A 14,097-nucleotide genomic window follows, 5' to 3' on the forward strand; every position below is an offset into this window, starting at 1 on the left:
GGAATTGCAGTGCATAAACATCTGGAGGATCATGTGGCCCACCCCAAGTCTGGTGTAAAGTGAACAGATTTTAAACAACAGCAATAAAATGCACGTATACTGTAAAGCAGCTTTCGGTTATATCAAACAGGAAACCATGTTCCTTGATTTACTAAACAGGATGGAATCCGTTTGCAAATAGAGACTATACTTTAAAGAATTGACAATAGAAACAATAAAGTCAAATCACAAGCAGAGAAAAGGAAGTGGACAAAAAGGGAGCGTCCAAGCACAATAGGAGCTCTCTGCTTAATAAAACACAGCTTATTAAGTGAAGATTGTTACACAGAGACACTCCTACACAGTCCAAATGGGATATTAAAAACAGAAAAGGAAGGAATTAAGGTCACAATGACTCCAAGCATTACAAGAAGGGTTGACAACCTGTCATTTGGTCTGCTATCAGCCTCGTAACAGAGAGTTACGAGGAATATTGGGAGCTGTAGTCCAGCAACTACCATAAGGATGTAAAGTGTCTACCTCTGCTCTCTAATAGAACAACACCAAAAAGGGGGAAAGCAAGCTCTCAGAAGAGTCACAGAATCAGAATCACAGAATTGGAAGAGACTCTAAGGGCCATCCAGTGCAACCCCATTCAGCCATGCAGGAATACACAGCCAAAGCACTCTCAACAGATGGCCACCCAGACTTTGTTTCAAAACCTCCAAAGAAGGCTCCACCACCTTCCAAGGCAGCATATTCCATTGTTAAACAGCTTACTGTCAGGAGGTTCTTCCTAATGTTTAGGTGGAATCTCTTTTCCTGTAGGTAACAGAGACACCATGATATCCATACTCGAACCACAAAACACACTTACACTTTAGAGAGGAGAGGATGGAGGAGCATTTAGACTCTCTAAGCAGGTTTGTGCACCTCCTTAAGAAGGCAGGGCGATTTGCAAGAGACTCAACATTTTAGAATATGCTAGGGGACAGAAGCTCTGGCCCAATGTCAGCAAACCATTACAGATGCAGGGTGGCACTGCACAGTTGCCATATACATGGAACAAGAAAGCCCATTTCTCCCGGGCAGAGATCTTAGCGATAAACCTGCAGGAGAAACAATAGCGGGAAAACTAACAAGGGTGCAGGAATATTATATCACAGCTGTTCAACCGAGTGCTTTCCTGAAAGGAAAAAAAAACATGTATTGCAAGGGAAACAAATTGTATTTAATACTCCCAACAATGAAACAGCATTTTGCTTCTCCAAACATCAGTTTTATTGGCCCCAGGAGGTTCTGTGGTTCCTAAAGATTAGCCTTCCCAAGGGAAATCTGCAAGAAGTCAAAATCCAAAGTTCTCCTGCTCATGTAATCATTCTTCTGAGCAGGTTTCCTCTTGCGGGTTTGCACAGCGCAGCCTGTGAAACCACCTTCCAGTTCTTCCCACTCCAAGAGTTTTTCAAAAATCGGAATTCCATGGAGTCAAAACAGGAATTACTCCACGCTGAGTTTCCTTGACAGAAGCCCCTGCAACTAAAGCTTTTTGATTATTCAAAAAAAAACAAAAAACCCTCCCGCCCCACAGCTCAGATAGATTGCCAAATGGCAGAAACATCTAAAACACAGCAACGGCTTCAAAGCCAGAGCCAGAAGAGATGGATTCTGATCCCCTGCCTTGATTAGAGATTTTTGCATTACGAGATGCTTTGAGTTAGAAAAATATACAGTAGCTAAGCTTTCAAAGCTCTGGATCAACATTAAACATTCTATCCCCTTAAGCCATTTGTAACAACGGATGACCCAAATGGACCCAAAATAATCATGACCAAGATGTTTATTTGTACTTTAAACTGCTCCTTATTAGGCAACAGTTGTATTACCATTCGTGTGGATTTAAAAGGGACACAAGTGGCAAAAAAAATAAGCATGTGTACAGTGTTACACCTAGACCATAACGTCTTAAGCTATCTGCTAAGGGGGACCAACAATTCTTTATTTTCCCAATGTGCCAGGGACTGGTACTATATTTGTGACTATTAGCTACAACTGTTTCTTTCTTTCCTGGAAACTCACCAGTGACCAGAAAACAATGGCTCATGGACTGGCATGGGTCCATAGAGCACCACTTTGAGTACTACTGATCTAGAGGACAGTTCTGCATCTTGGATGGGATTTTTTGCCACTGATTAGAAAGGGCCTCAAAAACTACTGGTTAAAGCATTTAGTTAGCTGATATAGAGAAGGCAGGTGCAGGAAAATGCTAGCTTTTGGTTGAAATGTCTTATGTAAAATGCTTTTGATTCCATGTAAAATGCTTTTGATTCCATCCAGGGGTATGGAGATAGGATCTTCTGCACATTGAGCTATGCAATACCAAACATCAGTGAACATACACCTCTTAATACTCTATGCAAGATGGAAGGACAATATTCAAATTTTCTTTATGTCCTGCATGAATAAAATTATGAAATAAGAAACTGGAAAGTTGTCCAATTACAGCATCGCTTACATTAGCATCCCTGACCTGCAACAGGAACACTTCACAAATTTAATCTGCAATTGATCATCCACAAACACATCACTAATCCACCAAGCAAACAAGACACAACAGAGGATACACTGTGCATAGATAATTAAATATAGTAGAAAATTCACTCAGCATTGCCTGGATTGATAGCGATGATTTGACTGTATCACTATTATCACGTCTGAGATGGAGTGTATTCATAAAATTGTTAAACTATGGCTGGTAGCACCTACCATCTATAAAATGGAGCATTAAATTTCATGCCAAATAGAACAAAAGGCCCCAAGCACACACCAGCTCTTACCATGGTCTTTGTTTTGGTGCCATCAGATAGCACACCACATTTGGTGACCTTGGAGATTTGTATAGCATAACAGACAGACTACAAATTGTAGTATAGAAGTGGGGTTTTCCCCCAAAGATTCATGAAAAGAAAGCTCTGCAAACTCTGGTGGTAGCATACAGCCTCTGCTGGTATACAGTTCAGTGAAACTATACTTCTTGACCCTGTCCTTAGACAGAGAACATTTCCCAAAACAGGACAGGAGAACCAGTGACCCTCCATATGTTGTTAGAGCCAAAATCCCACCAGTCCCATCCAGCCTGCCTACTGGAAAAGAATCATGAGACTAACTAACTGCCAAGAACCAAGGATCACAGCCCTTCCCTAAAAATAGTATTGAAAGAGGACTGATGTCCACATCAGCTTTGGTTCTACTGAACTAAGCCCAGAGACCATTTTGGACTTTCACCATGAATAGACTGAACATGACAAGGAGGGAAGCATGACCACACTACTAGTCACAAGCCAAACTTGCCATGCATCCCATTGACGCCACACTATCTGCCTAAAGCACCACAATTCAAAAAGGATGTTGACAAGTTGGCGTACATCTAGAGGAGGGCAACCAAAATGGTGAAAGGTCTGGAAACCATACCTTATGAGGAAAGACTTAGGGAGCTGGGTACGTTTACCCTGGTGAAGAGACAGTTAAGAGGTCATATGATGGCCCTGTTTAAGTATTTGAAGGGGTGTCCCATTGAGGATGGAGCAAGCTTGTTTTCTGCTGCTCCAGAGACTAGAATACAGAACAATGGATGCAAGCTATAGGACAGAGATTCCACCTCAACATTAGGAGGAACTTTCTGGCAGTAAGGGCTGTTTGACAGTGGAACAAACTCCCTCAGAGTGTGGTGGAGTCTACTTCTTTGGAGGTTTTTAAGCAGAGGCTGGATGGCCATCTCTCCAGGATGCTTTGACTGTGATTTCCTACATGGCAGGGAGTTGGACTGGATGGCCCTTGTGGTCTCTTCTAATTCTATTATTCTAAGCCAAAGGTACATCACATAATTAGAAACCTCCTTTGTAGGGAGCACCCATACACACATTAACATCCCCTTCTGGAGATTCAGCACATGACATGGGGGACATGGGGGACCCTGTAGCATGGTCTTGCATCCAGCCTGCTCCTCCCCATGTTTAGTATATAAGCTGAGGAAGTTTGAGAGGAGTAATGATGCTCTCTTCAAGAGATTTATACATACCCGTCTCTTCAGTCTCTCTCTCTCCTTCAGTGTCAACGTGTCTGCCTTAGCAATCACAGGGACAATGTTGACTTTTCCATGAAGTGCCTTCATGAATTCGACATCCAAGGGCTTCAACCTGGAAATCAATTACCAAAAAACTTAATGAAATCCTAATGGTATATACCTTTGGCAGCATCAGAAGGATTTTCTGTTATGCATCTACAAGCACATAGACCTCAGTGAGCAGAAAGGTCTTTTCCACTGTATCCTTGTGAAGAAAAATTCTTGTGCTTTCTAGAATTAGCCACTTTGCTCTTGGCTCCTCTAAAACAACCAACTGTTGTTTTAGAAGAGGGGTACTGATCCTTTTTCAGCCCATGGAACATTCTGGGAGGCATATACCTAAGATGGATACAGGCCCTTCAAAAACTGGTTGAAGTCAAAGCTAAATGTGCAGGACCACTACACAATCTCGCTCCTATGCACAGCCACATCTTTCATACCACCAACTCCACAGGACACAAAGATCCCCTGCCCTGGATTCTAAAATTAGGACTGGAAAAAATATGAGGGGTGGTTGTCACAAAGGATCACAGCATATATATAGGGTTAATCTTTCCAAACTCCTTCCAAGTCAGCTGCTTTCACTGGAGGGCTTTCTCCAAGGGGATGAACAGAAAGAAAACATAGCATGGAAAGGAGGCAGTGGGCCAGAGGGGAAAACGTTCAGAGGCCACACTAGCCTGCAGGCCAGAGGTTCTCCATCCATGTTTATTCTTTTTTAAAAAAACTATTCTTTCAGTATAAGAAAGAAGTTGAAAAACATTTTGGGAGTTTAAAGTGAAAGCAATATGCAAGTCTTATTTTTTAAATATCATCACTCTAGCTTTTGGTAATGACAAACAAGGCTCCAGGAACCCAGACAAAATTTGCACTGTTTAAAGTTCACATTGGGTTTGTATGTGTGTGGCTCACATGGAAATTAAATTTCCCCTTCTTTCCATGAAGATGTAGTTAATACAACTTATGTTTCTAGGCAATCATCAGATTTAATATATACCCCTGCCACGTTTTAATACTAAATCCCTACTGAAAAGGAGACAAACTCAAAATAGGCGGTCATTAATCCCAAAGTTGATTTTAATTGAGTTGGCTAACTGACAATGAGGAAAGTAGTTCCATTAATAAGATGGTTAAATCCTTTGCAGAAAGTTACCCAGTGCCTTCTCTAAGATGAAAAAAGCTCACCCTAGAATACAAATCTGCTCTTACCCATGTCCAAAAGGGGAAATGAAGTAAAAACAGCAATGAACTCTGTTGTCTACGATGTGACGCCTGTTGAGGCCACTCTCGTCATGAAGGTATCGCTCAAACTGGTTGTCAATGTAGTGGATAATGGTCTTGAAACTGTAATAAAGCAGGGGGTAAAGAATTTGCAGTGAGAGAGGAATCACTCAAGACACCTGTGAAAAATTCAGTTTCCGATATTACTATTGCTATTTCTGTTACTACTTCGATTGTCGTATGTTTTCCCACCTCAAAGAGTTCAGAATGAGATACCTAGTTTCTCCTCACTACTATACTTTCAACTGAATTCTCACAACCACCCTATAAGGTAGCTCAAGCTGAAAGCCAATGAACAAACCACTCATGCTATGTAACTATAGCACTTTGATTCCATGATAACTGCCACAGTTCAACCCTATGGTATCCTAGGATTTGTAACTTCATGAGGTATGTAGAATTCTCTGCTAGAGAGCTCTAGTGCCTGACCAAACTGCATGAGTGAATGGGGCTTTGAATCTGCACCACTCCCAATGCTGAGTCCAACACAATCCCCGACATCTTATTATTTGGGTATGTATTAATTTGGTTATTATTTCTTTATTGGATTACTGGCTGAAGTGTACCCAGTCCTGGCTGAGTCCATACTTAAACACCCCAAGAGGAGTTTGTGGTACCTCCTTGCTTTAGCCCCTTTTTAAAAAATTTCAGAATCTTACCAGTAATACATCACAAGAGGCTTCTCCTGCCCACCAGCACTGCAACATTAACATTTTTTTTAAATGTCAAATTCAGAGACATTTTCATACAAAATGTTGATGAATTATGGCTGCCATAGACACAGAGACACTCTCTTTTATTTTTATAGATGTATTACTTTATGTACTAGTGATATGTAAATAGAAGTAGAAAGCACTGTTCTACGGTGGTTCTGTCCCTATTTAAAGGAATGGTTCCCGAGAGTAGCATTGGGAGATTCTTGTTCAGCCCCCTGGCTATTAAACTGTAGGGTGCCAAAGGGTTCCATCTTATCCTTATCTATAAGAAGCCACTGGGTGATGCCATTAGGGACTTTACTGTTGGATGCCCTCAGTATGTTGATAACATTTGGCTCTCCTTGTCATCGGAGTCAGCTGGGGCTGTTCATATGCTGGACCAGTGCCTGGATGCTGTAATGCGTTGGAGGAGGGCCAATAAACTGAAGCTGAATACCAGTAAGATAGAGGCTCTATGGATTGGTGGTTCTTGGGCCCAGGAATTGAGTAAACAGTCTGTTCTGGATAGCGTTGCATGCCCCCTGCAGGAGCAGATACATAGGGAATGCTCCAAGATCTATCCCTGTCACTGGAGGCCCAAGTGGACTCTGTGGCTCACAGTGCTTATGCCAGCTTCAACTGGAGTGCCAGTTGTGGCTCGTTTTGGAGAGAGATAACCTAGTCAGCTGCCCATGCACAGTTGTCCCATTTAGACTAATGTACCCTACATAGGGCTGAAGAAGACTCAGATGAGGCAGCTAGTACAACAGGAATATCATATAGATAGCAAGTAATGTCAGTCTTAAAAGAATTGCACTGGGTGCCTATACAGTGTCCATCTGAATTCAAGGTGCTTATGTCATAGATGGCTTGGGACCTTGCTACTAGAGGGAGCAGTTCTCACTATATGTGCCTGCCCGAGGACTGGGATCTGCTGCACAAGGTTCGACCCCAGGGTTCCAAGGCTGACCCAGCCTTCCATCCTTTCACAGGTAGGTAAAATGAGTGCCCAGCTTGTTGGGGGAAATTGGCTTACAGAATGTAAACTGCTTAGAGAGTGCTGAGTTCACTGCTAAGCAGTATAGAAATGTAAATGCTATTGCTACTGCTAAGGGAGCCTGCTCTGTATCCTACCAGTAAAGCCATACACTGTGGCACCCCAACTGTGGAATGCCCTCCCCTTGGATCCCCAATTGGCACCAACATGCTTTTCATTTACGCACCAAGTGGAAACATGGGTGTTCATCAAGCCTTTGAGCCTCATTAATTCACCACAAATACTGATAAACAGGGTTTTAAAAACTTGTTTAAATCTATTTAAACCTGTATTATTATTATTATTATTATTATTATTATTATTAATTACTTGCCTCTCTCCAGGGATTGAGGCAGGGAACAACAACAATTAACAGACAAACAACCTCAGTTAAAAAAGACAATTTGTTTTTAGCTTATTTAAATTATATTTATTGCTTCAAACACTTTAACCTGTCGTTTTAATGTTATTTGTAAGCTCCCCTGAGATCCTCTTGATACAGAGTGGGGCAGAAATATTTTAATAAAAGATAAATAAATGAACTGTGTTGATTTGAAGGACCTATGAAGCAATTTATGAAGATCAGAAATAAAGATGGTCACAGGAAGACAGTGCAAAGAGAAAAGCATAAACTGTGTTCACATTTTTCACATTGCTATAGGCAATGCACCTTGTACATGCAACAGTCAAAATGCCAGGAGAATGACGTTCAATCGAAAAAGGAAGCCTCTCCGCCCGTGGTGGCACATTTTCAAAGGACTGACTAAGCCTGAATCACCTCCTTTCTAATACTTTCTCTTCCTCCTTTCTAGTACTTTCCTTTGGGACTAATGTTATTAGTGTTATTAACCTCGCCACATCACCATCTCAGCGTCCTGTTTTGGCTCAGAACTTAAACAGCCAAAAGTGTTTTATCAAAAAACGTTAGGACCATGAGAACCAGGATGAAAGAGGCAATGATCACAAACCAGTGTGTGTAGTAGGCATACACCTCTGCGCATGTGGTGCAGTGGAAAGCCAGCAAACTGCTTAGAGCACAGGTGGCAAACCTTGGACCCTTCAAATGTTTTGGATTTCAGCTCCCAGAAGCACCAGTCATAACTGGATAATGGTAAGGGATTAATGAAGCTGTAATCCAAAACATCTGGAGGGCCAGTAGTTAAGAAGCACTGGTCAGAAGATGAGAAACCTCCAGTTCTTAAAATGTCTATGGCCTGTTCCAGACTGCCAAAATAAAGCTGCTTCGGGTCTCTTTGGAGGTATGCTGTTTAAATGATGCACGCATCCTAAGAATCCGGAAGCTGCACCAAAGCTGCCCTCCAGTGCTTAGGAATGGAGTGTGGCTTTGGCGCATCCTCCGGACTCTTAGGACCCATGCATCATTTAAACAGCATACCTCCAAAGAGACCCGAAGCAGCTTTATTTTGGCAGTCTGGAACAGGCCTATGAATAAGAACTAGCATTTTTTGAGTCCAACAAAGGTGCACGGATCTAAAATCTCTTTCACACTTCACAATTAGAGCACTGTGATTCTACTTTAACTGGCAAGGCTGCAAGATATGTAGCTTGGTGAGACATTGAAGCTGGAATTCTAAAACCCTTTCCCTAAAACTGCAAATCCCAGGATTCCATATGATGGAACTGTGGCAGTTAAAGTATAACCACAATGCTATTTTTGTATTGTGTGAAAGGACCCTAGATCTAACTCCCTGGTATCCCCTTCACCACACTTTGATCCAGTTCTGTGTCTTTCTAAATGACTACCTGCAACAAGTACAATGTGAAGTCAGTCTAATATGCACAGCAGAAAGGAAACAATGTTTCATATCCCAGTGTGCTCAATATAAGCAGCTTTCAAAATCATAAAGGAGTGGCGGACAAACCGCATGGAATATATTTTGAGAGAAGTAAAATATGGCCTTTTTAATCCGCAGTGACTTTTTATTTCAACTATTACCACTGTCATCACCTGACAGTGCTTTTATTTCTGTATTAATTACATGTTGAAAACTTGTAACACGGGTATGTGAAAACCCAGAATGGTGGGATGTAAATTTATTCTGGTGCCAAGTAAAAACACAACCTTTGGGCTCTAAACAATCTCATCCAAATCTGCCGATGTGTGCGCCACTTAGTTGACTTAAACTGTTTTAATTGGTTTTAAACTGAATTGTTTTAATTTGCCGAGTTGCTTATTACTCTTTACATCCCTCTAAATTATTCTTACTATTTCAAATTGTTTAAACTGTTTAAATTGATTTTACTATACAGTTGCCCCTCCTAATACACGGATCTGGGATCCGTGCCTTGAATATATGCAGAGGGGTGACCTCTGCTATTTGCAATGGCACTTGAATAAGCGTGAGCCTCCGTTTTTGCAGGAGGGTCTGGAACAGATCCCCCGCAAAAACGGAGGGCCAACTGTACACTGCACTGAAATCCTGGGAGACAGGGCAAGACAGAAGTATTGTAACAACAACAACAAACATTTCTTTATTTTCCATCCTGTCATGAGTAGACACGATTCAAATGGTTCATCCTGGCCAAGGAATTTCTGTTTTAAGGATCTGAAGGCCAGCCCTGAAGCAAAGTGTTCACAGTGAGACCGTGGCAGTACACAAAGATGCTCAGATTCTTCTGCTTTCTGCTTCTGCAGGGATTACAAGACAGTGCTGTATTTCAAAGGTAGAAATCCTGCAAAAGTACTGGCAAAACAAAAAACCTTGCTGCAAACTGAACAGAAAACTTTGCTTGAAGCCTTTCTGCCACTGGAAGTCACTTACGTGCCATTTTTTAAGTGACCACTGATGTTTCATTTTTCCCGTTAAGCACACCACAGTAATGCACTGGACCTCTCAGATTCCGGGAAACACCTGCTTTCCACTACGACACTATCATTAGCTAAACAACATTATATCCTGTACTGCGGCATTACAACAGCAAACAGGGTTCTTATTGTTGGGAGGTTTTAATTGCTTTGAAAAAAAATGAAACATATTTAACATTGCCAAAACACACAATCTACTTCTAGACAAAGAGACAGCAGCCCAGGAAATATAATACTCATCACAGTTGGACAAAACTTAAGAACAGAGACTACATTCTTTGTGACATTTTTTAAGAAGAAATAAATATTTTTCAGCATGAGGTGAAGAGCTTTTTATTTTACTGTATACTTTGAGATAATTTTGAAACGGTTTTATGCTTTTTAGATTGCTGCACTGTTTTTTCCTTGCCGATTTATTTATTTGTTTGACTGTGTCCTGCTCATATTTTTATTGTTTCATTTAATTATTTTATTGTTTGGTTTATTGTTTGGTTTAATGTCTCGCTAACAGTTAGGCGGAAGAGAAGAAAAAAAACCAAAGGATTTTTAAAAATTCTTTTCTACAATTTCAACAAGTGTTGCAACCAAAGACCATAACCCCACCTTGCTTTCGACTGCTTGCCCTCCCTCCCGGAAAAAGCGGGTGGAGATTCAAACTCACGGGACTTTAAGAAACATTTCCAAAGAATAAACACAGCATAGGAACACAATCAACAGGAAATTTTATTTGCGACACAATAGTCAAGCTAGCAGGACTTGGAAACCCAACAGACGGAAGTGCAAACGAAACCCAAGAAAGCCCTCTGGTACAGAAAGACTGGGAAATCATGGCAGGAAAGCAACATTATTAAGTTTCACAACAATACATTTAACAAGGCCAAGACAGCAAAAACAGGACAACACCTCATTCCTACCTAACTATGCTTTCACACCCCCATTGTCATAAAATGTTAGTTGTCCCCAGTGTACAGTGTTCATTGTGCTGAATATCTGCATCAGAGCTGGGGAAAAGTGGCTCTCCAGATCTTACTGGTTTGCAATTCCCTTCAATTATGTTGGATAGGGCTGATGAGAGTTGTAGTCCAACATTATTGGGATGGCTCCATGCACCAATCAATGGTTCAACTGGTGCAATGACTCCAACCTTCATAGGCTATGGGCCCAGTGCTGTAGGAAAAAATGTCTCTTACATCCCCTTCTTCCCAGTTGCTGCCAGATCCTCCCGATGTTTCATTTACTATCCCTATTTTGTATGTTACTTAAGTAACTGAGTAACAAATACTTGGAATTCAGACTGTCTCTAGTGCTGTGCAATGCGTTTTGCATATGACTCTCCTTTCTATGCCACCCACGTGGCACTAAGAGGGCCCTTGTTTTGGAACTGCTCCAGGGTCCCAACCCTCTTAATCCTGCTTTGGCCACACACATGCAATAGGGAGGAGCTCCGTGGTATAGTAAAAAAAGCACGCAGAAGATCCCAGCTTCAATCCCTGTCATCTCCAGTTAGAAAGACCAGGTAAAAACGATGAGAAAGATCATTAACCTAACCTAACAATCCGGTAAACTGCTTCCAGTGAGAGCAAACATGGCTGGATTATGCAGACAAATATGCTAAACTGGCATAAAACAGCTTCCTGGGTTTCACATCTCTCACTAGTCTACCATTTTCTGCTTTCTTTAGAAAGGTTCACTTCGCAGCTTTCCCCAGGCAGAGAGGTTTTGACAGTGAGAACCATTCTAATATTCAAACCCAAGACCAACACCCCTACATCTGAAGAAATGATAACTACCGCAGGTGTCGCTTGCCTTTTAAGTTAAGACCAGGCCTGTCAAATGTTGTTGGGCTGCAACTATCTTTCAGTCCTAACCAGTCCTCAGTTGTGAGGAATGATGGGTGCTATAGTTCAGCAACCTCTGAAGGGCTGCACATTCATCAACCCAATTTTAAATGAAAATTCCATTCCTGCCAGGACTCATACTGTCAATCCTGTATCAACAACCTAACACCCAGAAGTGAGAGGAAGCCATGGCACTTGAAAGCTGCATTTGGAAAATGCCCCCTACTACATCACCAGACATGAACTCCAAATGTTGCTAAATCCTGGATAGATGTGAAGATTCAACACCATGAGATTGGGGAAAGGGACATACCAATCTTGGCTATTAATGGCATCGCCATATCCCGGAGTATCTACCACTGTAAGGCGGAGTTTCACCCCTCGCTCCTCTATTTCTACGGTAGAAGCTTCAATCTGGACTGTTCTCTCTATCTTCTCTAGAAGAGAAAGATTGAAATTGTTAACATTTCCTTGTCAACACAGCCAGAGGGTGAAAGACAGCACTTCCTTCTTCTGCAGTGTGCAAGCATCAACTGTCTCCGAGGTTTTCGGCCTACAGAAAAGAATTTGCAAAGGGGAACCTGCAATAATAGGTTGTCTTGTGAAGTGCTCTGTTTGGGATTCTCCATTCCATTCTGCTTCCCAGCCTATTTTCCATTTCAGCACTCCCTTCAAACATTCAATTCTGAGCAGTACGGTCCCTACTGGACAGTGAGGAGGGGGAACGCTCTTTGTGTGTTTCTTCTTTACTTTTTTTAATATTTCTGCAAATCTTCCCCATCCTAACATCCCTCCCCCAGGCCTGTGCAATTGTAATCACATGGACTGAACTTTCGAACAGGACTATTACAATGTTTAGTAGAATTCAAAAACATAGCTGTGTTAGTCTGGAAAATCAGTATGCAAAAGGATCATGTAGCACCTTTGAGACTAACTGAAAGACAGAAGAAGGTAGCATGAGCGTTTGTAGACTTTGGCCTACTTCTTCAGATGCATGCTCATGCTACCAACTTCTATCTTTCAGTTAGTCTCAAAGGTGCTACAATATCCTTTTGCATACAATGTTTAGTGGTTGTTTTACTGATACTTTATGATAGTTATTAGCCACCCTAAGTAAACCTTTAGATAAAGGTTGGAGGATATAAACAATTCAAAAATTGCCTTGGGCAAGTAAAGAGCATTGCATAGTTCTTTCGGATCCAGTCCATGAGCTATTTCATTGTACATCCCAAACAATACTAGGTTTCATGTTGTGCCTTGTCGGCCCCCACTGTTAAAGGGTATGAATATAATGTAACTAGCATAATTTGGGTTAATGAACAGAGAAAGGGACAGGCACTACTAACATTTCACAAATGTAGCTGAATGGACAAACAAAGAACAAATACTCTAAAGTACTTCAAAGACAAGCAACAGATATACAGATTTTGAAAGGAGCACATGGCAGATCTCAACAAAAGACAAAGCTGATTAGGACATGCAGTTGTTTGAAATATATACATTTAACAACATATGAAAGGTTCAAATTAGAATATATTTGTTGGGGCTTCAATGTTAATGGGTCAACCAATCCAGTAAAAACTTTGAGCTGGGGAAGCCTAGCTAAGCCCTCACCTCAATCCATACAGTGCATTTGCAAGTTCTCTCTCCTTGGTTCAGCAGGAGGCTGGCATCTTTGTTTGCCTCCAAGCTCCAGGATAAGGCAAGAGAACTCTGGCTCATGCTGCTGAGGAGATGAAGCATAGTAACTAAGCAGGGTCAGCCCTAGTTAGTACTTGGATGGGAGACTGCCAATGAATCCCAGGTGCTATAGGCTCTATTTCAGGGGAAAGAACTGGCAAAACTGCTTCTGAGTATTCCTTGCCTAAGAACACCCCAGGATATTTGACAGGTGACTTGAAGGCACATACATACACATACCATATACACCTTCCATGTTGGGCTATAGCTTCAGGATGGCTATCCTGTTTTATCACTTTACCATAATTGAAGATTAACTATGGCCTTAGAACTGGAGCGTGGCTTTGGCGCAGCTTCCAGACTCTTAGTACACATGCATCATTTAAACAGCATACCTCTAAAGTGACCCAAAGCAGCTTCACTTTGGCTTGTCTGTATGGGGCTAACGTAACTAGTGCATTGAGCTAAACGATTTCCAGCCACGACCCTCAACTGTATAGAGAGGCAACAGCAAAGCTTCTCAGGGCAAATTCAGATGGCAGGTGCCAATAGAAAGTAAGTAAAAACAGGGCCATTGGGAAACAAGGAGGCAGCATTCACATGCAGATGTACAAACAAGCCTTTTTGAAGAAATCTAAAGT

At 41.6% G+C, this 14,097-nt stretch overlaps 1 protein-coding gene across 4 annotated transcripts in view; it reads right to left on the reverse strand.

Annotated features, from left to right (window-relative positions):
* Positions 1–14,097, reverse strand: part of LOC149289985 (septin-2) — a 69,334-nt gene that overhangs the window by 32,176 nt on the left and 23,061 nt on the right. For all 4 annotated transcript variants that reach the window (XM_089489728.1, XM_089489730.1, XM_089489731.1 and 1 more), the window contains 3 exons: positions 12,090–12,213; positions 5,309–5,443; positions 4,055–4,172 (listed from right to left, as the gene is read on the reverse strand). In XM_089489728.1, the coding sequence (XP_089345854.1) occupies positions 4,055–4,172; positions 5,309–5,443; positions 12,090–12,213 (377 nt within the window). The remainder of the gene's footprint in view (positions 1–4,054; positions 4,173–5,308; positions 5,444–12,089; positions 12,214–14,097) is intronic.

This window comes from Sceloporus occidentalis, unplaced genomic scaffold (genome assembly GCF_023333645.1).
Source record: "Sceloporus occidentalis isolate IW3139 unplaced genomic scaffold, rSceOcc1.0.p SCAF_41, whole genome shotgun sequence".
NCBI lineage: Eukaryota > Metazoa > Chordata > Lepidosauria > Squamata > Phrynosomatidae > Sceloporus > Sceloporus occidentalis.